Below are 26961 nucleotides of genomic sequence, written 5' to 3' on the forward strand. Positions count from 1 at the left end.
TAATCTTGGTGTAGGTTCAGCTCTGGGGGAAGGGAGGGGAAGGAGAAAATGATCTACAATGTGTTTGATCTAATAGCTTACACCAGTTTAGTCCTCAAATTGGATTTAAACTTGTGAAGCCAGAATGCATTTATCCTTGTATAGAAAGTGGGAGTTGTATTAAATATGAAGGTGAGCAGGTTTTTGGCACACACGGACATTGTGAAAGATCTCATTTAAATATTCTAATGATTTGGATGAAGGAAACTTTTCAGGAAATTAAACAATGGAAGTTCTTAAGACTTGGTAATAGTTGTAAACAGACTGTAATCTCATTAGAATTATTTGGCTTGAATATTACAGTGCATATGATGAAATACCAAAACATTGCTCAGCAACTGGGATTTGGACTTTGAGTGGCAATGACATATGAACCTCGGCATGGTTCTAAAGCGCTATTTTTGGCAGCTGGGTGTTGGCTTGTCTCCTCAGTAGCAGTAGAAAGTTAGTTTAGTGTATAGAGGAAGGTGATTTGCAATGAGAACACGCCTTTGACACCACTTTTTAAACATGGGTTGCTGCTTCAGTAAAGAATTGAGTAACAGCACAAATGAGGAGAAAACCAGCTTGTTACAAAAATCCGTGGAAGAGGAAGCACCAAAGTCAAGGATAAGTAAAACTTTATCTTCAATTTTAAGAACTGTGGGAAGCCAAGATCTGCAGACAGGGGGAAGGACGGCTAACGGGGCAGCTGCAGTAGTCGGCATTGAACATGTTCGTAGTGATGATTGCGCAGCGTCAAATTCTACATTTGGGTTCTGGGATAGAAAAGCGAAATATCCGTCATACAAAAGCATGGAGAATACTCCTTGTGAGAGCTCTAGGAGAACGTATGACAGACCTTTTAGCTTCTTTAATTCCTTTAGTCACCTCCTGAAGGTCTCTGGTACATATGCAAATCTACAGAAAACTGAAGAAAAAAAGGATAGGGTAGTTCAAAAAAGAGCATCTAAAAAAAGTGACAGTGCTAAAGGTCAGCATCTGAACTATATAGAAAATATTAATAGTAATATTAATAATGGAAATGTAGCTGCAGAAGAGCATTGCTTGTTTGATCATATTTCTACTTTGCATGTACCAGGCATCATAGACAAAGGTTTACAGAGTGAAATTTCCTTAAATAGGAATTTTCAGGGGGATTATGCAGTTCCATGTGACTATTCAGGGCAGAATGAAACAACAGTTAAAGACTGCAAGAGTGACAGCTTACAAAAAGTTTCAACTTCATATAGAGAGATGTCTCCAACATTTTCCTATCTTGATGTAGACAACAGACAAAATACAAAAGATAGGGAGTTTTACAGTATTTGTGTTGTAGATGCTGAAGATCTGAAAGGGGCTGAAGAGGTGCCAGCTACTGTGCATGGAGAGACTGCAGCAGACATAGATAACTCAGCTGTTACTGATGAAGGAATGTGCAGCATGGCACAACCTCTAGACACTGGGGAAGAATTTCCAGTGCAGCAGTCGACACAAGTGGAACCAAAGTTTAATTCACAGAAAGAACTGTTTGAGTATAAAAGATTGGATAGGTCAAGCATACAGGAAAAGGAAGCAAAGGAATATCGTAGCACAGACATCCGATCTTCTTATGATAACTTATTGGCTAACAGGAGTCAGGTGCATGGGTTAAATACTGACAGTACAGTAAAAGATGGCTTAAGAGTGAAAGTATTTGATGAAGTCATCCCTGAGAATCAACAGGAGTTGTATACAAGAGGTCATGCTGTCAGTTGGAATGAATCACTCCACAGCACTTGTGATTCTGTAAAATTTGTGAATGCTGCCGAAGAGGACCGATGCAGCCCTAATTCAGAAAATGCAAAACATGGTGATTCCAGTGTATCATTAAACACTGGAGTATGTAATTCAGGAAAAAATGAGGAAAGTCATGGTTCTGACATACTACCATTTGGTTTAAGTAGGCATTCCTCAAGTGTTGTAAGGGAAATAAATACTAAACAGGTGGCAGATAACATGAGGGGTAACTTTAAATTATCATTGGAGTTACATGAAACGGACAATGACTCTTTTTTGGTGAGTCAACATGTAGAAAAGCTTGCTGAAGAAGGCTACTTCCTAAAGCCAGAAAGTGAAGTGAATGTGGAAAAGAGAACATTTCAAAGAACATCTGGTCATGGCCAGGTGCTTGCATCTGACTCTCATGAACATCACAGTGTTTTGGAAGAATACTTGAAAGATAAAGAGAAATGCACAGGTACAGTTTTGCATAGCTGTGAAGCTTTGAATATGATTGAAATACATGAAAACCTGGAAGAAAGTTCTGATTTTCAAACTCAAATTAAGGGTTGCACTGAAAGCAAGACATCAGTAGAAGCTGCAAACCATAGTGGCATGGAGGAAGATGTTTTTGTGAGTATCGCTGAGCTAAAAGGTAACGTGCTTGAGGAAGCTAGTAGCTTGAGCGGAGCTCCATCATGGGTAAGTGATGGCAGTTTGACATCTTGTGAGCTACATAACACAGGCACAGATGAAATGTTCCTAAAGGAAAACAGCCTAGAATCTCAGATTTCACAAGAGCCACCAGGGAATAAACTATGCAAATATTCAAATTCAGATAGCAAAACCAGCTTCTCCTCTGTGTCTGTGGAACATGAGGGTATGATTAAAACTGACATGAACTGTAGACAAGATGAGCAACAGGATACATATTCTTTCCACACAGTGGAGAATCAGTGGAATGCAGGGACTGATTTAGGCGAAATAGCTGGGGATGTAGTAGAATCTATAAAACAGATAAAATTTGAAGCTCACCTGAATGAGATAGTTGGTAACAAGGCTGAAAATGTAAAACAGAATTTGGATGCTAATATTAGTGATCGTGATAAAACCATCTTAAATTGCAATAAAGGCTTAACTCACGATCAGAATACTTATTCTAACTCCGCTGTACCTTCGGCTTTGGACAGCTGTAGGTACAAGAGTGTAAACTTGATAGACACTAAAAATCAAGAAGATGCTGTGAATCTCTTACATAAAGCCCATAATAGTTTACCTTCATTGTGTCAAGATGCATGTTGTCATGTGTGTGATAAACCAGTAGAAGAGCCTGAGTTATGTCACTGTGCCACTCCAGAGCCAGAGGTTGGGAACACCCAAGTTCCTGTTGGGCCTTTTACTGAAGTAGAATCAGAGACTCATGAAAACAGTGTGTGTGATGTAAGTGAGTGTAATCTGCGGCATGGTGAAGTAGAACACTGTGTCAGCATCCACTCAAAGGAGGAGAACCTCGCTGGTTTTAGTACGTCAACTGGGAATCTAGAAGCTTTTACCACGGGGAATTTAAAGCAGTTAGAATCCAAGACTACTGAACTGAAAAGCACCAGTTACATATTAAATACTCAAATCAATGACTTGACTGCAGGTTGGGAACAGATGCAGTCAGATCACAAGATTTTCTCAAACAAAGAGTTTGGAGTTTTTGTTGACCCAGAGCAGGTAGACAAATACGCTGCTACTCCTTCCTATGAAATACATAGGGCCTCACCTGGTGCCTCAACATTTCAGCGAGGCAATGAGCTGTGTGTATTAGATCTGATGGAAGATACACCAAGTGACCAAGAGCACTGCTATGAACTGGCCAGACAAAATCCCCACGTTGAAATATGGTCACATTTCATCAGTCTTCAGACTGGCAATGCTGACTGGACAAATCAGTTATTTTCTGACACCCTTATTGCTGGTAATGGTGAATATCTGATGGGCTTTTTATGCGATAATGCAATTTCTAACAATACCATGAAGAATGACAGACTGTGTATAGTTAGTGAAAGCTTCCAGAATGAACCTGAAGACTTAAGAGGAGCTTCATATGCAGTAGGAAGATACCCATATCAGCTGCTAGCACCAGAAAATGTTGCTACTTGGGGAAGGCAAGATAAAGATGAATTTGTAAGTATTCTGCAGAATTAATTTGATGTTTAGCTTAAAGCTGAAACTATGAATTTGCATAAGTCAAGACAAATTGTGGTTTCATTATAGTTAAATATAACATGTTGTTTTGTCCTGAAGCTGACTGCTCTCTCTTTAGCAAAACGAATTCTATAGAGAATGTAGTGTCTTAAAAAGTTGCTGAATATTGATACTTTTTTTTTCTTTTTGGTTCTGTTTACCTTGTGTGAAAGTTTAAACATTGGGCAAAGTATTTTGATTGCAGATTCTCAATTCTAGTTGAACTTGAGATTAAAACTTCAGTATATGGAAGGGAGATTTTCTACAAACTGTTAATAGTGTTCTTTACCTTCATACAGGAAGAAATGTTAAAGTCGTAGTGTTTGAACACTTCCATCTTTTTATAAGTCTTTTCTCTATCATTCCAGTAGATGTATTTAATTTGATAGTCTTTAAATATTTTACCTTCTGGATGTGTTTTCTGTGCACTATGATAGTGAGTATTTGAGTGCATGTGTTTCAAAATAAAGCTTTGTGGAGTTTTTGAGTGCCAGCCTTAAACTCTGTAATGTTCCTAGCATCCTTAAATTCACAAAGCAAATTTTAATATGTGTTCTTATGAGTAATACTCTTTCTAGGTGTAATAATCATATTAAAAAAGATACTCTGGGTATGGAATAACTTAATGTGCTTTGCTCAAACATTAGCAAAACAAGAGAAAAGTGTCTCATGTTACTATCAAAAAAAGTATTGTAGATCTTGGCACGGCAGAGAGCAATCTCTCTGAAGGACAAATATAACCATTTATATAATGGTTATATATGACCATTAAATGTGTCCATTTCCAATCCAGGTTAAAGGAGACTGGCCTAAGATGACTTAACTGGATCTGGTAATTGATTCTATTTGTCCTGCCTAGGGGAAAACTTACCTAAATTTTTGTTAATGCTGGTTTTCCCTCTTGAAGTCATGACAGAAGTTGTCACACACATCTCATTGCTTCCAGTTTTTCATAATGCTTACATGCTTATATAAGTCCAGAAGAAAAACAAAAAACCAACAACCCAAATCCTGTGCTCTTACATTTTCCTAATTATTTTATGTTATTTCACAGAAACAGATACCATGATAATATAGTAAACATCGTGTTAACATGTATGTCAGAGAACTACCAGAAGTCTAGGGCAAGTACAGATTGAGTTGGTCTGTCAAAGGCAAAGAATGAAACGCTTGTTGTAGTTTCCTTGGCTGTCCTTTTCTGGTGGTTCTTTACCACGGAATTGAATTCTGTGCTGCATAATTAAATTGTGTTTGTACCCAAAATGATTATGGGATTGCAATTCTGTTAATATATTCAGATGTGGAAAAAAACGTGACAATACAATCTTGAGTAGCACATTTGATACTGTTGCTTGAAACTGTACAGGTGTATACACAGATGTGTGTGCTGTGCATCCACAAAGTGCATAATCAAAGAAATTTCTTTCTGTAGGAGTCAACCAAGGTTTCTGAGTTAAACCCCAATGCAAAGGTGTGGGGAAATCATATGTTACACTTGGAAGCGAGTGGTGCCACTGATGGTAGTGTGAGCAAAACGTGGGAAGAAATACCTGACCAACCTCCAGACTCTTGTAAAGAAGGTATGAATAAAAGTTTCTAGCTGTTGCTCAAGCAAAGGGTGAAACTCAGACTTAGTTTTAACTATGATGATACTGTGATTAGAAGGAATGCTTTCTGAGCGTGTGTGTCATCTCTGCTGCAGAACTGGATGCCAGTGGTGATGGTGACAAAAAGCATCAGAATGCAGTGCTGACAGAGCTGCAGGAGCCATCACCAGTTGTTTCAGTGTCAGACCAGACAGATATGAACCCTTTGGCTCTCGATCATTCTGAGTATGAGTCTATGCATGAAGCCACCCAGACAGGTAAGAGAAAGCTAACATCTGCTTGGACTTGGTTTTAAAAAAGCTAATGTTGATTTGAACAGTGAGCATCCATTCAAACAAACAAACAACCTAAAAATACACAGAAAACCCACCAAAAAAAGCTATACCACTTTAGTTGTTGCTGTGCAAACGAACTGCAGAAAATTGTCTCTTGCTCTCAGGCTTAGACATATTTGGAAACCAGTCTCCTGTTTGAGTATAGGCCTCAGCACAGAATTGATTACAAGTTCTGGATATAACTGAGTATTGTTTTCTGAAATGTTATTCTGAATGCAGGTCCCTGGGGTAGACATGTACATTCAAGTTGCATGCTTCTAGTTGGGTCAGGAACTGAGGTGAAATTCATGTATCATTTGTGTCTCAAGCAGTAATGTTAATGTGTTGAAAGATCAGTATTGTACTTAGAATGGTAGAATAAGCAATAATTTAGTCTAAATTCTTTGCATTCTGTTTTAATTAATTTCCATTATTTTTCTTCAGTGCAACTGTTGGTAGCTGTAGTTTATACCAATATAAATTCATATAACTATGAATCTTTGCTAGGTTTTAGGCAAGAAAGAAAGAGGAGATGGGGAAGGGAAATAATGGTTAGTACATGATATGTGTACTTCTCAGGTGTTTGCATTATCTACATCAGAATAGAACCCAGGAAGGACAAAACGATGGGAGAAAATTAGAAGTTGCTATAGGAAGAAGAAAGGCTAAGGAGAACTGAAGAAAAGGATAAAAGTTACTGAAGAAGGGAAGGGTATAGAGTGTAACAGTTGGTGTGAAATAACAAAACAAAAAAAAAAAACAACCCAAAAAAGCCCCAAACCTAACTTGCATTTATGTAACATGTTACTAAATGTTTTATAAATCTGTAAAAGCCACACTAAACTTCTGATCTTCAAACAGTTCTCCCACTGACAGAATTAGCTTACTCTCAATTTACTGTAGTGTATTGGGTCTAAACTAAAATGGACATGAAATTAGTTTTTTCCACGTGATGATTTTGAAACTTCCAGGTATAAGAAAAAAATAATTATTCCTTCTTAACCAAGAGATTAATTGATCATACATCTGTAGTTAAGTGATTGGATATGAGCTAGCTTCAGTGTGCACTCACAGCCCAGAAAGCCAACTGTATCCTGGGCTGCATCAAAAGGAACATGACCAGCAGGTCATAAGAGGTGATCCTGCCCCTCTACTCTGCTCTTGTGAGACCTCCCTTGGAGTATTGTGTACAGTTCTGGTGTCCTCAACATAAAAAGGACATGGAGCTGTTGGAGCAAGTCCAGAGGAGGGCCATGAGGATAAGAGGGCTGGAGCACCTCCCAGATGAAGACAGGCTGAAAAAGTTGGGGCTGTTCAGCCTGGAGAAGAGAAGGCTGCGTGGAGACCTTCCAGCAGCCTTCCAGCATCTGAAGGGGGCCTTTAAGGGTGCTGGGAAGGGACTTCTCATCAAGGACTGTAGTGATAAGACAAGGGGAAATGGGTTTAAACTTAAACAGGGGAAGTTCAGGTTAGGTACAAGGAAGAGGCTCTATACTGTGAGGGTGGTGAGGGACTGGAACAGGTTGGCCAGAGAAGTGGTAAATGCTCCATCCCTGGCAGTGTTCAAGGCCAGGTTGGACAGAGCCTTGGACGACATGGTCTAGTGGGAGGTGTCCCTGCCCATGGCAGAGGGGTTGGACTATATGATCTTAAGGTCCTTTCCAACCCTAACTGTTCTATGATTCTATATATGCAGATATTTAATAGTAATGGTTTTGAAACTCCTTCTTCTGAGTTAGCATGTTGGGAATTTAGAGTGAGGCCAGAAATGCGAAGTTCTCCGTAACATCACTCACATGCTGTATTGGTCAGATGTATTAGTTAGGGTTTAGTCAGCTAGAAAGAGGTTAATTTCCTAAGACTGGAAGACAGATATAATTAGCTCAGTATTTACTTTGAGATGTTTGTAGCTGCTTTTCTAAAGCTGCTTCAGATTTTTATGTATTTGGAGAGCAAAAGCTTACAAGTGAAGTCAAGCATGGTTTTTCTGTAATGCCTTAAATGAAAAGTATTCCTGTGCAATTTTAGTGGGTGGTAAACTAATACACAGTGAACACTTATGGAATTTGAAAGCTTGTTGTTGGTTATACAACCACTAATAGATATGATGTCTTGATTAAAATACATAATGTGTAACAAAGCAGCACTAAATTTAAGTATTTTAATTATTAGGTGGAAATGAACAGTTGCAGCCAGAAGGTCAGGAAGATTTACGAGAATTACTGAAAAAAACATTGGAATTCTGTTTATCTAGGTATGTATTCACCTAAATGTAGCAAACTGGAGGATAACTAACAAGATCAATACCTAACTTGGGATGTATGTTTATAGTTTCTCAGTTGTCACTTAAAAACTGAGCGGAAAGGATGAGAATTTGGGGGAATTAACACGCAAATTCCAGAGTACTGTATGATATAGCTCTTAAATCCTACATGAAACTTCTGGCCTTAAAACCTAAACTAGCAAATACATTGTTTTAAAGTGAGGTTATTTATAAACAGTTACAGATCAGGTGAATTTTTATGACTGCTACTAATGTTTTTTGATGCAAATTAAAACTGCATCAAACTTAAGACATTTGTTAAGCTTTTAAGCTAATAATATTAGAATTTGCATTGATACAAAAAGCAGGATTTTTGTATGTGCATCTATAGATCCCTTTATATTGTAAGTTAAGGATCAATTAAAAAAAAAAACAGCAACAAAATGACAACAAACAAACCACCAAAACCCACAAAAACAATAAATGGCTCTGAATCATACACATTCCAGTATAGACTGATGCAACATCATCAAAGTAGTTTACTTGTACATAATTATTCTCAGTGCTTGTGTCTTGATAAAAGCATCCTAAACAGATGCCTTAATAACTTAGAACAATTTCTAATCTGTATACTCCTGCACAGCCAGTTAGTCAGTGGTCATTTAAAGTAATAAGCTTAACAATATTATGTGCTCGTGGGGCTAATGTGCTGCCTGAACAGGAAGATGTATGAAGGAAAAATAAAGACATTTTCATGTTTTCTGGGAAGTGAACTATATAGGTAGACCGGGGAGTTGGTGAAAATGCTGAATACAAAATTCAGTGTAGGAATCTGCCTTCTATGTGAGGTTTTGTTTCAAGTTCGTTGGCAAAAGTTACATCTGTGACTTCCCTTTTTTTCTCTCAACAGAGAAAATCTTGCCAGTGACATGTATCTTATATCACAGATGGACAGTGATCAGTATGTGCCAATAATGACAGTAGCAAACCTTGATCATGTCAAGAAACTCAGTACTGATATGGATTTGATTGTTGAAGTGCTGAGATGTAAGTAAAAATCAATCCCTTGATGCTAGAAAGCATTTTGGTTATTGCTGTAGGACTGTTAATCTGGATTTTCAGTCTCTCTTTCTTTTTTAGTGTATTGTAATAAAATGCTTCCCTTTTTCTGTAAAGTATTAAGTAGAGCAAGCACCTTTCAGTTTATACCATCACAATTGCAGGACTGCAGTTTTATCAAAGCTACTTCACATTTGAGGTATTGAGTAATGAACTGTGTAAATGAGGATGATGTGAGTTTAAATTGTGGGATGTGGTGGCACAACCCACATCACTGGAGGATTGCAATGGGTGGCTGTAGGCTGTTTCATAAAGACAAGGCAGGGAAGAACAGAAGGAAGGAGTTGTGCTCTATGTTAAGGAGAATCTTGAATGTTTAGAAGTCAGCTATGGCAATTGTGGAAGCCCTACCGAATGTCTCTAGGTCAAGATCAGAGGGGTTGTATCCAAAGGAGATCTTAGAGTAGGAATCTGCGACTAACCTCCAAACTGAGATAAGTCCAGTGAAGCATTATTTGGGTCACTTAAGCGGGCTTTGGTTCAACAGAACCTGGTTCTTATGGGTGACTTCAAATACCCAGACATTTGTTGGAAGAACAATACAGCAGCTCACATGTCATGCATCAGTCCTTGGAGTGAGCAGAGGACTGCCTCCTCATACAAATGTTAGATGTGCCAGTCAGGATTGAGGCCCTGCTGCACTTGCTACTCACAAACCAAGAAAACCTGCTTCGTAATATCTCAGTGATAGCATTGGCCGCAGCGATCATAACATTGTGGGGATCTGGCTGAGCACACTGAAGGTTAGGACTAAGACAAAGGTTTTTTTAGATGTTAGAAGAACAAACTCTGGCTTGCTCAGACCTCAGTTGGGAGAGATTCCATGGGAAGCTTCCACAGAGGATAAAGGAGCTAGCAAGTACTAGGAGTTTTTCAAGAGCTCTCTGATGGAAGCACAGAAACAGCTCATCCCCTTTAAACGCAGGGGAACTTGGTGGAGTGAGAGACTCTCTTGGCTTAACTGTGAACTTTGAGTCAGCTCAAAACCAAAACAGAAGCATACCAGAGATGGAAAAGTGGACAAATACCTGTTGAGAGCTACAAGGTAAGGGCATTGCCATGGTGTGCAATTGTGCAGTTAGGAAAGCACAAGCTCATTGAAATTGGCCAGAAATGTCAAAAACTACAAGAAAGGGTTCTTCAGATATTTAAACAACAAGCAGAAACATAGGAAAACGTTGGCCAGCTGTTGAACAGGAGAGGTGAGTCAGTCACCATCAATGCTGAAAAGGCAGAGGTTGTCAAGACTTTCTTCACCTCTGTCCTTACCAGCACCGATGGGTCTCAAGTCTTGGGAACAAAAAACCCATGTTGATGCAAACACAGACCCACCAACAGTGAAGGAAGAGTCTCTCAGTGTGCAAACCTATAGTTGCTGATTGCTAAAATACATTTTTGTCTTTTCTCTCTTTAGCATTGCCTTTAGTCCAAGTGGATGAGAAGGGAGAAAAAGTTAGGCCAAATCAGAATCGTTGTATTGTGATTTTACGTGAAGTACCTGAATCTACCCCTATTGAAGTAAGTATTTAATTCTTTAGTAAAGAATGCTTTACCCTTAGGATTTGGAAGTTAGATTTCTTCCAGATTTCAATAAGCATATCACATTTTCTTAATACGTTGTTAGTTAGTTTCTAACACCATTTCTAAATGCTAATTTATTGCATGTGTGTTGATAATAAACGTATTTGATAGAAGCTTGTTGCTTATAGGAAAGCCATGGTAAAACCTTGTAGCTCTGAAGAGGTCTGAAAAACTGAATGCTGTCCTAGGTAGAGATAACTTAATTTTCTTGGACTCTGACTTATCCATATGCTCTTAGTGCACAGCTCCTTGGATAAATGGCAAATGAAGATGAAGGGAGGATAAGTCTTAGAATGGAAAATGCCACTGTTGCACCTTGGAGCTTGTTAGGGTAGAGTACTTAAAGCTTTGCAAATATTTCTGTAACACTGAGGAGAGAGTTGTCAGGAAGTCACTAAGGATCTCCACTGGCTTGTGGAATGAGAGTATGAGAGTAGGCAAATTGATTCTTTGAAAGGTACTCAGTGCAACTCTGATGTAGCCGGGACGACGTCTAATGGAAAGACTAGAAAACAATGGTTTTCTTTTGTCGTCACTTTGTCAGGTTGGACATGTTAGCACTGGGTGCTCTTAAATGCTTAACAACAGCAAAATTCGGAGCAGTCTTTATTTTCAGAAGAGGTGGTCTGAAGTGAAGTATTTTATATGTTATGAGTATAACTTTGCCAGACTGGAAAATCTAGGCTTAACTGACCAGATTTAATGGGATAAGTTTCTGCTTAAATAAAGCCTGACCATGCTACACTGGAAGTGTTTACTCTAAGGCTTCTCTAATTGCATTGCTTTTTGATGCTACTCACCTCAACTCTGTGACAAAAATAGTATGCAAATGGATTAAAACAAATAAGTCCAAGATGTGTTGGGTTTTTTTCTGTGGAACCTAGCTGATTGTTTTTGAGATAATGTAAGCACTGTTTCATATATATTAATCTGTAGACACTTGAGTTAAAATGTATTTCCATGTTTCTGGGGAAGAGGGTGGTTCTTCTACCCCATGCAGCGTGCACAGGTTTTCATGTGGCTCAGTGGTTTTGGGGACAAGGGAGAAATAGACATTTATTGGCAGTTGATGCCCAATTCAAGTGTTTTTCTGTGGCCAAAATAGATTCTCTCCTCTGATTTAAAGGAGCAGGCTACTTCTACTTGCAGCATAGCCTTAGACAACACTTGTTTGAATTTCTTCTAGTTAGTGGGGAGATTGGAGAGAACTAACACTACTTACTGCAGGTGTTCTGAAGTGTTCTCAGTTCTGTTTTGTAAGCCTGAAAGCTTTTTATTTTTCTTACTGGAGTTCCGGAGTTCTGTACTTTTAAGTTGATGTTTTCTTCTGTCTATTAATTTTTTTTTTTTCCCTCCCATCCCTTTCTCTCCCTTCTTATCAAAACCACTTTTCTTAGGAGGTTGAAGCACTTTTCAAAGGAGATAATTTGCCTAGGTTTATTAACTGTGAGTTTGCCTACAATGACAATTGGTTTATTACATTTGAATCAGAAGCCGATGCACAGCAGGTAACGCTATTTTTTTTGAAGCAGTTTAAAATACAAGAGTAGGCAAGGGTGGGATGAGGGTGGATTGACAAGATGTGAAGTGTATTATAACCATGTAACAATTTAAAGAAAAAAATACCTAAACCTCTAAATCCAGTAATGCTTCCCCTTAGCTAATATCCACTTATCAGTACTATTAAATACCCTGTAAGAGTTTTATCTTGTTTGCGTATCCTGGCTTCCTGGCCAAAGCTATAATTTTTTGTACTAAGGACATTGGTATTTTGGATGACAGATTGAAATGTTTCAAAGATAAGAATTAAGACCTTGTTTTGCTGCTACTGAAGCACTTCTGCAGCGGTAACTTAAATCTTGCTGAATACAGATTACATATTACAGGTTTCTATAGTTTTAACATTGGCAAGCACTTCAAGAATTATTGTCAGGATTAGCCTGTCAAAACTTAAGTTTCCTTTGTTTAAATTATACTTGACAAACTTTATAATTTTTTTAAAGGCTTACAGATATCTTAGAGAAGAAGTGAAAACTTTCCAAGGAAAACCGATTAAGGTAAATAGAGCTTTATGATTTTTTTGAGGTGCATGTGTGTATATGTTCTGGTTTGGAGGTGGGAGGCTCCCTGTGTTTTCTAATACAAATTTGTGGTCTGATCTCAGCAGCCATTTGACCAGACGATGGGTTTTAAAATGTAGCACGTACCATTTTACTACTTTTTCTCCTCTCTGGCAGCAGTGTATCTGTCCCCGCATTAGGCCAGCAGGGAAGCATTCAGCTGTTCCTGCCTTTCTTGAAGGAGAAAGCAGTGACTGACAAAGTGTCCAGTAAAAGCTTGAGAGATGCTAGTTTGAACTATCCTGATTTAATTTGAAAGGCTGCTGTAATAATTAATCCAATCTCCTTTGCAGGCAAGGATAAAAGCAAAGGCAATAGCTATAAACACTTTTTTGCCAAAGAATGGATATAGACCTCTGGATATGAACCTCTACACGCAGCAGCGTTACACAACATCCTTTTACTTACCTCCAGTATACAGTCCCCATCAGCAGTTTCCATTGTACAGCTTAATTGGTCCACAGGCCTGGTCAGCCACCCACAGCTACCTTGACCCTTCATTGGTAAGTCTCTTGATTATGAAACAGTTGCATTCTTTTTAAAGTTTTCTATTTTCTTATTTAGTTCTGAAGTCTTGAGGTGTAGGAAATGAATGCATCCGGAATAGAGGAGTTGAAGATACTGATTCTTCTTGAAAAACAGTTCTTCAAAGTTCTTATGGTGTACAAGATTGAAGGATTTGAAAATCATATCTGGTCTTGGACTGCATTTGATTTATTTTTTTTTTTAATTTTTTATTTAACCTTTTAGGTTTTGAGGCAGTTCTTTAGTAAAGCTTATTAATTAACCATTAGCAAAAGAAATCTTCACTACAGACTACTTTTAGTAAAGGTTAAAAGCCTCTTCAGAAATTAGATCTTCAGAATATGTACATGAATACCAGGAAAAGCAATTCCTGTATGTGCTGTATAAACTTAACAGTATCTGATGAATAAGCATAACTTAGTATTTTGATCTTCCAGGAGGAAAATAGGTTCTAGGTTAACATGTTGAGTTACCCTATTTGGCATGTCCTTTAAGCAAAACATTTTCTGTGCAAAAGTAATATCTTTTTTTGGCAATTAAAAAAAAAATCATTTTTGCTTAATTTTAGAAACATTTTTTAAAGGGACTATTGGTACGCCTTAGAGATCAGGTAAGTTTAGAGCCTTACTAGCAGTAGGTCCTTATACACTCTAATGGGACGTCAGCTGCATCCTGCAGTGCTGCTTCTGTGTTCTCCTCTGTGATAGTCCCGTTGGAATTGCCTTGGCCCCTTTTTTAGTCAGCCTTTGTTACCCTACAAAACTCTCATGAATATAGTTTTCTGTAATGACTGGGAGTCTAAAGTTGTCCTGTGTGGAACCTCTTTTTCCCCTCTGAAAATGCCTCTTTCCTCAGGGCTAAAGAACTAGGGTAGCAACACTCAAAATTAGAAGCTTTTTAGAGGTTTTTTTTTGGCAGAGGATTAAAGTGTCCTTGAACAAACTTCCTGTGTACTGAACAGCAAGCTAATTAAAAAGTTGGTGTGTTAAACACTTCACACACACACACAGAAGGTAGCCAGAGCCTTTGCAGAGGAAGGCTTTTAAAGGGAATGAAGAATGTGGGGGAGACAAGGTTGTGTAGTGAGCAATGTTATTCCAGGAGAAAGCAACCTTATTAAGCAGCGATGAATGTGATTCTTCCTTAGGATAAACAAGACTGACTATTGCACAATCTTGCTATGGGTTAGTAAAGTATTTGGGTGGCACTGATGTAGATTAATTGGCTACAGGTTCAAGCACAGCTTAGCATGTATCTGCCTTACATCATCGTTGAACTTTTTGTATTCCAGAAAGCTTACTAGTCCTGGCCCTTAGGGGAAGACATTACAAGTTTGCCAGCATTAAAGGTCTCATGCCTTTCTTAGTAAAACCAGAAAACTAACTAGCAAAGCTTTGTCTCACACTGTTTTGCAGCTTATTGTCATTGGTTAGCTGCATTTTGTGTACATTAATGTAATAGGATGCTGCTTGAACCTTTTATAGGAAGAGCTATGTTTGAATAGAAACTACTTGAGAGAACAGGGACCATGATGAACAATGACACAGGAATAATTCTTATGAGACAGAGTTGCACTTTGTATGTATACTTGTGTGCAAAGATAGAAGTTACTTTCGTGTTCTGCTTTGACTTAAACGCTAACTGTTCTGTGTTTCATCTCTAATTTGAGATTAAATAACACCCAGTAACGTGGTCATACAGTTTTAGTTCTGAAACTAGAATGTAGCAACACATGTCATCAAAATTCTATAACTACCTACTTCTTCATCAAGTCTTTAATAGTATTTGAGGAAAGATCTAGTTTGTCCTATTTGTTTTCCTTTAGTATGTTCAATGTCTTCTCATTAGGTTCAGTAGTTGCTCACTAGCTTTGAATTTTAGTGTTCAAGTTCTTAACTGTTAAAGCAGAAAGCACTTCAAAGCAGTATTTTGATGAAACTTTGTTCCTAAAATAGCTTTATTAAACTCCTAATGGCCATTTTTTTTGAGCCTGAGGTAGCGTTTTTGCTAGGTTAGGCTGTCAGTAGCTTAGCCTGACAGCTTTGGTGTTAAATTTTATTTTCCATTGGTTAGTGATTTACTTTACCTTTTGAAAGAAAGGTTGGACAAGCTTAAAGATACCTTTATAGGAAACAGTCTTAATCCCAGCTGTTTCTCATGATTTTATAAGTATAAAAAGAGTGCTACACAAAAGTCTTACTGTTCTGCATTTTAGTTATTTTCAGGGAGAGGCCAAGCAAGCATTTGCTCTTGCTCATAAGAACGTTTTCTAAATGAAACTCGTTTGTACATTAAACTGGAGAAAAGTGTGTTAGTGAGGTTGGAGAATCATGTACTATGAACATGTTTCAAACTTTGAGATACTTTGTTAATACAAGACATTCATATGCACCTACCTCTCGGAATCTTTTGTTAATGTTGCTTCTTTGTGCAACAAGGCAGTAATTCACACTTCAAATAAGTTGGCAAGATGTGAAAAGAATCAGATGTCCACTTAACATCCACTTACTCTCTAGGCTTTATTAGGTGTCACGTGGAAGATAAGTAGAATGAGGAACTAAACCAATGATTTTTGGATTTAGGGAGGGATTCACATATAAATTGTAATTACAGGCTTTGTAGGTTAGAGACTCTCTGACAAAGCAGGATCTCTGTACTCTGAAGTCATGCATAGTATGGTGTGAAATAGGAGGAGCATTGTACTACTTACAGCCATGAATTTTGGCTCAATGTTTTTCAATCCTTTTAACAAATTTTCAGAACTTCAATATATGCAGTGGCTGTTTTTTCAAAAATCGGCATTTTGATAGTTGGTTACAAGGCACTGGACACATTCTCTGGCTGTTTGAGCCAGTCTTTTAAGCACTGCCCTGCAGAGAATGTCATAAAATATGTGGATAACAAAAAACAGTACTTAGTTTGTTTATAAATATAAGCATGCAATATATTCTTTAGGTAACACCATTTCCAAATGCTGGATTCATCAATGGGTTCACATCTCCAACCTTCAAGCCTGCTGCTTCTCCATTGACTACACTCAGACAATATCCTCCCAGGAACAGGCAAGTTCAACTATTTTTTTTAATAATACACACATGATTATATTATCTGGCATGTGGGGATTTAATCTGCTTATTTTAGTAACACCTGAAAATACCTGTGAAATTGGACTTAGTGCAAAAGTGAGGCCATAGGACAGATGCTGCTGCTCTTGTTAGTGGATGTATTGTTTCTAAATATAAGTGGACTGTCTGAAAGCTGAGAACTTGTCTGTTCCATGATTTAGGGTATTCAGATGAAATATTCTGAATAATGGCATGTGATCAGCAGGATTATTTGTACAGTGTTTTCGATTTCCAGTAGTTTTTAGTAAAGCCATAGTTGAAAACAGACAGTGAAAAGGTTAATTTGGGTAATTCACATGACCTGTTAAAATGAATATTTATCATTCTTATAAATGAAATATGCAATGAAGGACTAAAGATCTTACTTCTTCTGAATTCTGTGTATGGACTTAGTCCTCAGAAGATCTCATAGTACGTATGTTGAAATGACTTTTGAATTTGTAGGAATCCTAGCAAGTCTCATATACGACATACAATACCCAGTGCAGAGAGGGGACCTGGGCTTCTAGGCAGTCCTACAATATTCGACTTTTCTGCTGATCGTTTAATCAATGGCGTCAGGAGTCCACAGACGCGGCAGCCGGGACAAAACAGGACACGGATGCAGAATGCTACTACGAGTTATACCAAGAGGGAAGTGGGAACTGGACGGATGGAACAGACCAGTGTTGACTCGTCTCCTGGATTAGGTAGAGGAAGGTGAGCGTACTCTCTTGTTGTCCTCTGAACAACTGGTGCTGCTGCTTCTAAACTGCTGCTTCTAGTGAAGAGGTATGGTACTAGTACTGTTCTCATTAGTATTTTAAACGGAGACTGTCTCACCTCAAAACTAAAATCTTGGAAACTACTTCAGAGAAAGTGCTAAATATAGAACAAATGCAGAGTGGACTTTCATACCAAATGAAAATCATTAAGGGCAACCAATGAACAGTTTACAGCTGTAAGATCCAATTCTCTGTCCTTTCTTCATATGTTGTAAGAAAGATCTTGCATATTATTTAACTTTAATGAAGCTGTTCTGCCCTTTCCGTTGTTCAGCAGTGTAGATTGTGCTAGCAGTGCTCAGTGTTAATTTTTTCAGTTTCAAGATCAGCATTTTGCCCAAATTAGACATTTACAACAGAGATGATGGATTGGTATAGAGGAAGGAAAAAAGATTATATGCCATTAAGAAGGCTATTGTTACGCAGTTTAAAACAAAACCACAAACACCTAAAAAAACCCTCACAATACAACACCTCCCTCCCACCCCCCAACAAAAACCCAACCTAAAAAAAAAAACGCAAACAAAGAAACATAAAAACCCATACTGAGGGAGCTGAATATTGGCAGCACCTATATTAATGCTAGAATTTAGCAGGCTTATCTTGGATTTTTTCAATACAGTACAGTTCTAGTAAGTGCTTTATAAAAGTACTGTGCAGCTTTGAACGATGGCTGCGTTTGTGTCTCCAAGTAAATTATATTCAGTGACTTACTAAATTGGAAGGTAACTTGAGTCTTTTGCAGATGATCTATATTAAACTTGTATTGCATCATTACAAAATTAAGTGGGGATTTTGTGCAAGGATTACAATACTTTTCTATAATCTAATTTACCAAATTGTGTTATAACTGATGGATGAAAGTATGATTAAGAACCTAGGAAACAAGTTTCTTCAAACTACAGACTACAAAAATGTACAGGAATAGCCAGAATTTACATTTATATTCTGAAGTTATGTTATTGAATATATTAATAACAGTGAAAATCAAACTTAGAAGATATATTGCAACAGAGTTAGAATGCATTGCAGATTTAAAAATGCTGCTGGACGGGCTTTATCTCAATTGAAAGTGATTATCTGTATTTCAAAAGTTACATAGGTATAAAAAAAAACCTCACGAAAACCCCAACCCAACCACAAGAAAACCCTTTACTTTGCCTATTGAAGGGTTTTGTCTAAAGCTTATATGTAATCGGCACTGAGATGTTTTTAACAAAGGCATTATTTGTAACCATTGTATTCTTACGCTGACTTGTATTAAGATCCACACGTTCATTTTAATGACAGCTTGCTGGAAAATTTTCCCCAAAACATTTTTTTAATAACCTGTCTAGAGTGAAGACGGATGAAATAGCAATTTGAATTAACTTCTCCCATTTTCACCAGCCGCTTTAGATTCATTTATAGGCAAGGTTCTAATAACCGCTTTCTTTCCCCAGGAAAAACTCATATGGCTACCGAAAGAAAAGGGAGGACAAGTTTACAGTGAGTGTTCATGATCGTTTTCATCTATCTTAAAAATAGGTTAACAAGTCAATAGTATGGATATTATGTGGGGTAGCAGGTGAGGTAAGTCACTGCACAAGCAATTGTATGTCACAGTTGATTGAAGACAGCAGCTCATTAAAGTCACATCAGTTTACTGCATTTGGGTATTAGAGAAGATTGTCCATTAATGCAGAAGTCAGAGGAAAAGTTAAAGTTACTCTTTAAAAAAAAAAAAAAAGTAGCAAAAAATTTCCATTTAGGTGTTACTTTGTCAGCATGCCACTGTTCACGTTTAGGGCGAGCTATACCGCTAAGCTGAAGTTCAAAACACTTGATACTTATCATTCGTGTAGATGTTGAACATGTTATAGATCCATGTGTCATGTAGCTAGAATGTTAGTTTAGCGGTCAGTTCTGTTTCTTAAATGCCTTTCCGAGTACCAGGTTATACTAAGATTACAGTTTTGAATTCAAGGTGAATACCTAAATAGCCTTGGTACTTGATTCTGTAATACTTGAAAAGGCTGGACTAGATGTTGTGTAGAAGAAAAGCAAAATGTAATTTTCCGGTAGGACTTAAAGTTTGGTTTGAGAAAACCAGACACTTCTCTGCAATTATTTTTTTCCCACGCATGGCATGTTTATGAAGTTGAACCATATTATTTCTTTTATTCATATTAAAATTGCTAATTCAAATTAAAATGACCCCACTGCAAAAGCCATAACACTTTCAAAAAGGTCTGGAATCGCTGCATTGTGAATCTGTGGCTCCTGCTGTTGAGTAGGCTGACAGGTCTTGGATAAAGGAGCTTTAAGGTTTGGAAAGCATAAGATGACAAGTGGTTCCTTCCCTTTAGTTGCTTTTAGTTCTTGTCAGACTTACCAGTAGGTTTCACAGATTACATGTAGGATTCTCAATACTTCTTTCTTTTGCTCTTTCAAAGCTACTTGAACTTTTAGCTTGATGTTTTCCTATCAACATTTTTTTCTGTCTTTGAAAGAACAAGGAAGTATACAGGTTAGGCATGTCAGTGGCTGGAGTGAAAGAATTACCTTGGACCCTCTTACTGACTAGAGAGGCTCTTCTGACTCAGCTGACTATACAGATTATTTTAATTTTGAATATAGAACTGCTAGACCTGAGTTCTTTGCAGACCCACAGTTCCCCTCTCTCAGCACCAGGCTTTAATTGCAGCCTGTGCAGCGAGGTTCCTTTTAGTCTCTTCTGACCCATGAATCTTTAGCCTGTACTATCCAGTAGTGCAACTTGAACAGAGGTGAGAGCTGTTGGGAAGAAGTGTAATCTGAAAGATTAACATTTGACCTCTCTAGAATGTGGAAATAATTGAATCCACAATCCTATTTCTTGTGTGATTAGATAGTGTACCTAGGCCTGAACTACGACCAGTTGTATTCAAATGGAGTGATGACTTTAATTTTTTTCTTTTTTGGCTATAGACATAAGCCAATTACTCAACTTGTCATGCAAGTTGACTTGAGAAATTTTATGCAGTTGGCAGCTCAAAACTGACTGAAGTCCTCCCACGTCTCACTAATTTAAGGGGTTAATGGTACTTGTCTCTTTATGTTGGGTTTTTCAGGACTCATCCATATAACTTAAAACATACAAAAGCATTATCTGTTGAAGGACTTTAGTCCTCTTTAAGAAAACTAAATGCTGCGATTTGAAGAATGATTCAGGGACAGAAAAAAGAAAAAAACTAACTAAAAAAAGTCAAAACAAAGCCCCACAAAACCAAAAAGGTTGTTCCTCTTGCAGTTTGAGCTGCATAAGTGTAGTCTCTCTCAGACCCTTTGACAGGTCACCTGACTTCTGGTTTTGGAGGTTTGCAGCCTCCATTGCTTTAGCACTCTTCAGGGGCGTAACGCCGGGTGAGTAGCAGTCCTAGGAGTTGCAGTTGTTCTTGTCTCTATTCTTTCCTTACTTCCTTCTTGACACATACTTCTTACAACATAAACTAGAGTTTGTGAAGAGACCTCAAGGGTAGTCTTGTAGGTATTGCTCTTCATGAGGAAGAGGGGAAAAAAGTTAAGTAATAAACAGCTTTCTGTCCAGAAGCATTCTTTTCATATTCAGACCATCTTGCTGTATGCCTGTATTTCCCTTTTCAAATTAGGAATTGTCTCAGACTGCTTTGCATTTGGTATTCTGCAGCAGAGATCACTTCAGCACAGGCCTGAGCATAGTCATGAGTTACTTTGTTTACATGATACAGATGAAGTTAATTGGTAAATTCACTTATAGCATATTACAAAAGGAATTTTACTTTTCAGTGTAAATAGAATTCAGCTTTACAAATCCTTAAAAGTGCTCCTCACAAGTGATCTTTAACTGTGGTACTGTTAACTCCAGAACTGCTGTCTGTAGTGCAAAATAATTGCATTTAGCCTATTGATGTTTTTGTTTTCTACCTGGGACATTGTTTTTCTTCTTAGATTTAATTAAGAAAAAATCTCCGTGTTTCAGAAGTAGTTCTGACACTTATCTTTGCATTTTTACAAAGTTGACCATATAAATTAAAAAGAGGAAAAATGCTGTTGTCTACATTACATGCATGGCATGCTGTCCCCCATTTCTTAATATACCTGAACGTGGTCAAGATTCTTGACTCTTGTCCTTCATTCAGGATGTTACCAACTGCACGTAAATGGGCTTTGTATTTCTGCTATATCATTGTATCTAAACCAGTCCGTTTCCCTTTCTGTGTCAGTGTTAAGATCTATCCTGAAGGAAGGGTTAGCAAGAAGACTTTTTCTTACTATACCAGTATCATTAAAGCTTATGCATATGAAATTAAGTATGCTTATGTATTCAGAGTTCAATATTTTAAGGGCAGCAGTGGAAAATGAAAGCTTCTGTTCCTTGGTACTGTGTGGTTTTCTTGGGAGGTGGGATGAGGGAGGCCTCTCTAGAGCTTCACAGAAATAAATCAAATGCAAAACACAGTTCAGAGTCCCACGTCTGTCTTTCCTGTCATCCAGTGCAGTAACCTCAACACGTTATTTCTATTCCAGAGAGGCCAAACACAGTCTCCACCACCCCCAAAACCTCCATCTCCTAGCTTTGAATTGGGTTTATCTAGCTTTCCTCCATTGCCTGGGGCTGCTGGCAATTTAAAGACCGAAGACCTTTTTGAAAACAGACTGTCCAATGTGGTAATAGGAACGACAAAAGAAAGAGTGAGTAGCCAGTGTTCACTTTTGTTGGGGAAAAAACAACGTTGCGTACTTCTTGTTTTTTGATTTGGTGGCTTATACGTAGAAAAACTTGTGGGTTTACATGGGTCATAAGTGCTTTTAAAAACAGCTGTCAAATGATGTGCCACTGCCGTCTTCACTTATATCTGAAAAGTTGGTGGGTATTCTCTTTGAAATGGTGTGGAATATGAGCACCAGTGTAAGTAGATATTAATAGCAGAGATTAGAAAATACGCTCTTTGCTGTTCGTAATTACCTTAGGCTTTTTGATAGACTCAGGTGAAAAGTATGTGATAAATTTTCCTCCTGTTTGAAATTCAGTCTCTGAGTTCTATATAAAACACTTGAAAGCGACAAACTTTTAAGCACTGAAATATAAAGAAGCTGCCTACAAAATCTTAAGTACACTAGGTATGATAGCTGGAACAAGAACTGTTCCCAAAACCAGCTGGATCCCAGCGTTGTCTTACTGCTTGGAAATATAAAAATATACCAGAATGAGTTGGCAACCACTGCTTTCTAGATGTAGTAGAGATACAGTTGAAAATTAATGTTCAGTAGCTGTTCATGGATTTCATTCTTAGAACTGTCTCTACCATGCCATCTGTGAGTGATGGTGTGTTCTCCTACAGCAAGACTTGTATAACCCTGTGTGCTATGGAACAGTTTAGGCTATGGAAGTCAGTATTGGCTTTTTTTGCTAGCTCTAGTTTAACTTGTGTTTTTCTAAGTGTACCACAACTGAAGAACATAACCCCTGGATATAGCAGTGCTAAGCCACCTGTTGAAACACCAAAATCTCTCTCGGGTCTCATCTCTACAACTAGTCTGTTGCAGAAGTGTTTTCTTTGGTGCCCGTGTATCAGAGCTGGGTAGGGAGAGTATTTGTTGGTAAAGGAAAGAGGAAGCAGCAGAGCAGCCTGCACCCAAAGCAGTGATTGCACAGACAAGCCATATATTCTGTCTCTTGTAAGTGATAGTAGGGACAGCTACATTCCAGAGTTGCATTTAGGGGGGGGGTAATGTGCAGGACAGTGCCATGGTAAGAGCAGTGTTTAATCTGGAGTACTGTCAGCCAATACTCCAGGTTATAGCCTGTTCTTGGCTGAGGTCTATTTTTAAGTATTTTACCTCTGTTATTTCTGAAGTGTTTTCTGACTATCCTATTTCAGGTTTTAAGTATAATTCCAGTTCTTGGTAGTGATACCGCAGCTGAAAACCCATTGCTCCTCCCATTACAAATCTAGCACTTGCTTTGCACTGTGATTGTAAAGAACTTGCACTTCTCCTCTGTAGAAGCAGTCAGTCAGGCACTGAGGTTTTTGTGGTATAGCAATCCACTGTCACATTAAAAAGCTTCCTTTGATTTCCCAGTATCTTTTTCTGGCTTGTATGAGTTAGTCTGTACCATTGTTTGGAAGAAGGGGGTTGCACCGTCTTTCCTTGTTTGTGTTAATAAGGAATAAGATAACAGCAAACTGGCTCCAAAGAGCGATTGTGTTCTTTTACAAAGGTGTTTGAGTTAATACTAGAATCTTGCTCATGGACACAGGCTGCTTCTCACCTTGAAATCAAAATTTTTTCATGTCACTCAGTGTAGGGTTGCAAAGCGCTGAAGTAGTTACACAGTGCTGCTCTTGAGTTAGAGATGGGCAAGTCCAGTGTACAGAAACTTAAGTGAATTTAAGTTGTCTAATTTCCAACACTGTTCCCTGAGCAGCTTTGCTTTGTGGTGCTCTTCTAGATGTAGCTCTGGGGAATGGCAGGTATCATGCCACATTTTCCAACTGGGAAACTGCAGCACTGTCAGATCAGGGGCTGAGTGTTTTGTGCCTAGGAACAGCACTTGTATATCTGCTTGACTTGAAGCTATTCATACTTAACCATGTACCTACAAGTTTTTATGGGCTTGGGCTAGAGTACTCAGCAATTTGCAATTACAAGCCTTTCTACGCACTATTAGAGTGAAACCACAGAAGCTGTTCTTTTGTTTCTAAAATCCATTTTTTATGGCTTTACTTTTACTTTGAGTAAAACTAGTCTTAGATGTACTGCAGTAATCTGTGACGCCTGATTTTAAACAATGTCATCAAATACCATTTTCCCTTGTAACAGTGACCTCGGGAGTATCATGTTTTATGACCTTTGAATGGTGGCTGGGCTGGTGGAAAGGGGTGGCTGGTGGCTATCTTCCTCCTGTGCTTGTGTTGTCTTCCGTTGCTCTCCCTTCTGCTTACCAGAATCTGTTCTGGTTCTGGAGTCAGACAGGTCAGAAGTAATACATTTTTAAAACAAACAAAATGGTTATAAATATCAGAAATATGTTTTTCAAGAGGCAAAAATCTTCTTTCTCATTTTGCAGCCGTTTAAATTCATGTGTGCGTTTTTTGAACCTATTTGGCCTTTATCTGGAAGTGCGGTATCACTTGGCACTAGCAGAATCTTTTCAGGGCTGTGGAAAAAGCCTCTTTTGCTTGGTAGCAAATCATATTATAGCATAAGAAAGGGACTTTAAAATGATGGTCATATCCCAGTTTGTAAAACTTTTTTAAGTTTAGGGGTTTTAGCACCAGCTATGGGGATGATGCAGAATTAGAGCTTTGAAGAAGACAGTGCATAAATCTAGGAGACTTGTCTTAATAGGCTAACTGTGGTTATGTGACCAGGCACAAAGCCTGCTTTGTCACCAGCAGGTGCAAAATTCCCAGGGTGAAAGAAGTGATTTTGTCACCCAGGTATGTCCCAAAGGGAACCAAGCTTTGAACTTGGGAAGGAGCCACAGTGTGTGATTCATTTGTCTGTGTTTCTAAATAACTGTAAAGGAGAAAACTTACTTGTTGCAATACATATGTTGGATCCTTCTGTATGTATCTCCCTATAGTTAATTTACCTTTATAAATCAACTTGTAAACTGTTCCCTGATAGTGTTAATTTTCAGGCAAACCATATTAATTGGAAACTATGATTGCCCTTTTCTGCCTTTATTTTTTAACTCCTTCAGAACATTAACGTTGATGCAAGTACAAACACTATTCCGTCGGGAATTCCTCGAGAGCCAGTGTTGCCAGTTTCTTCTACATTGCCCAGGACGTTTGAAAGGTCTCCTTCGCCACCCCAGTCTTCTGAGTAAGCACTTAATTAGACAGCTATAATTATTCTGAATCACATTTGCATTTTCTTTCATCAGAAGGCTAGGTAGAACACTGTACATAGTTATTAAAATCTTAATGAATGAAATAATATTTTATTGTATTTTGTAGTAAAGGCAATAAAACTTAGTTTCTGAACAGTGATTCAGTCATAATAGTAATTCAGCAGACAAAAGTTTAGAGTTGTGTTTTAGTCTCTGCAAGTATTTAATGAATACCTTACTGCCTTGTATTTAGACAGCTGTGAAGTACGAAGAGCAAACCCACAATCCTGTGGGCAGTACCGTTGTCCATATACTAAAGTTTTCAGTAAGACTTTATCTGGAACCTGCAAATAAAATTGAGGTGTTTGAGTAATGAAAGCAAGATAATTGAATAACCAAATGGTATCAGAATGTCACAAATTACAGGTAGTGTCTAGTTCCACAGGAATATCTCTTAATATTTGGTAGCGTTTTTAAATGTAAGCTAGTCATAATGGGCTAGGCAAATTATAGCTGTAACTTCTTATAGTCGTACTTGGATACTAAGTTTTAGACCCATTATTAGATAATTCATCTATCCTGAAGCTTCACTTTTCATGAGCCTTGCTTCCCACTGGATGCTTACAGGGACTCCAAGGTTGTGGATAAACCGCAGAAAGAGACACAGAGTACAGAAAGGCTTTCTTCTTCCACACTCAGTACTGCATGTAAATCGGTACAAGTCAATGGGGCTGCCATAGTAAGTGATCTTATTACTTCACTTTCTCTTAATGATCCAGTTTGATGCATTTAACTGAAAATTGCTTCCATTGCTACCCAGTGTTGCTTAATCATGTGACCCCAGCATTCTTAAATTTGAGTGTTGGTGGCCTCATGATTATTTGCATGGTACAGTTATGTAATTAACAGTGCAAAAGTGTTCAAGATAACTTGGTGAATCATAGGTCTTTACCAGAATTCTCTTCTTGTTGGTATGAGGTAGAAGTATGAATACATATGTTAATATTTCAACCAGAGTATTCATCATCTTTTAGCTGTTTCAGAGTTTGCTTGAATCAGAAATACTTTGCCTTATCACCGTATCCCATTTTTCTGGCATACTGTTTTGCATTTTACCTTGAACCTTATTGTCTGTACAGCTTCTGTAAACATTATACTTCAGCCTTCGTCTGCATATTTTAGTGCAGCAGTCTTTGGGGACAAAGACTATATTTTTTGTTCGTGAAAGTAAACTACATTGTCTCAGGATACTTTGTTTAACTCTGTTATCCTGTTTGCTGTTGATTTCACAGGAACTTCGAAAACCTAGTTATGCAGAAATTTGCCAGAGAACAACCAAGGATCCTCCTACATTGCAACCCCAGAAAGAACAGAAGCCAAACACTGTAGCATGTGGGAAAGAAGAAAGAAAGCCCACAGAAACAATAGAGAAAAACAGAGAACCTCCTCCTGCAAAGTCACATCCTGGACAACCCAAAGACCAGAGGAGACAGTCAGGACGCAGATCGTCCCCTCCAGCCGTTGGCAAACGTTTAAACAAAGAACAGAGCACCCCTCCAAAATCTCCTCAGTGAAACTAACACCTGGGGGGGATTTGAAAAGAGGTCTGCTTCCCACAAATTAAACCCATGTTCCCACTAAGATACCTGAGAATGAGTTGCTGGTTAGGAGCTTGCAGTGATACTAGGC

The 26961-nt window shown here is 38.1% G+C and overlaps 1 protein-coding gene across 1 annotated transcript; it reads left to right on the top strand.

Annotated features, from left to right (window-relative positions):
• The first annotated feature begins 1275 nt into the window (after positions 1-1275).
• Positions 1276-26961, top strand: LARP4B (La ribonucleoprotein domain family, member 4B). The gene is made up of 16 exons (XM_010011193.1): positions 1276-3951; positions 5444-5591; positions 5714-5875; positions 8105-8186; positions 9106-9242; positions 10729-10832; positions 12293-12403; positions 12899-12952; positions 13309-13518; positions 16496-16602; positions 17110-17364; positions 18872-18917; positions 21957-22121; positions 25141-25265; positions 25900-26011; positions 26565-26961. Exons 1-16 carry the CDS (start codon positions 1276-1278, stop codon positions 26844-26846), a joined length of 4776 nt encoding a protein of 1591 aa, XP_010009495.1. The 3' UTR covers positions 26847-26961.

The sequence above is a fragment of the Nestor notabilis genome, unplaced genomic scaffold (genome assembly GCF_000696875.1).
Source record: "Nestor notabilis isolate BGI_N333 unplaced genomic scaffold, ASM69687v1 scaffold11383, whole genome shotgun sequence".
NCBI classification, from domain to species: domain Eukaryota; kingdom Metazoa; phylum Chordata; class Aves; order Psittaciformes; family Psittacidae; genus Nestor; species Nestor notabilis.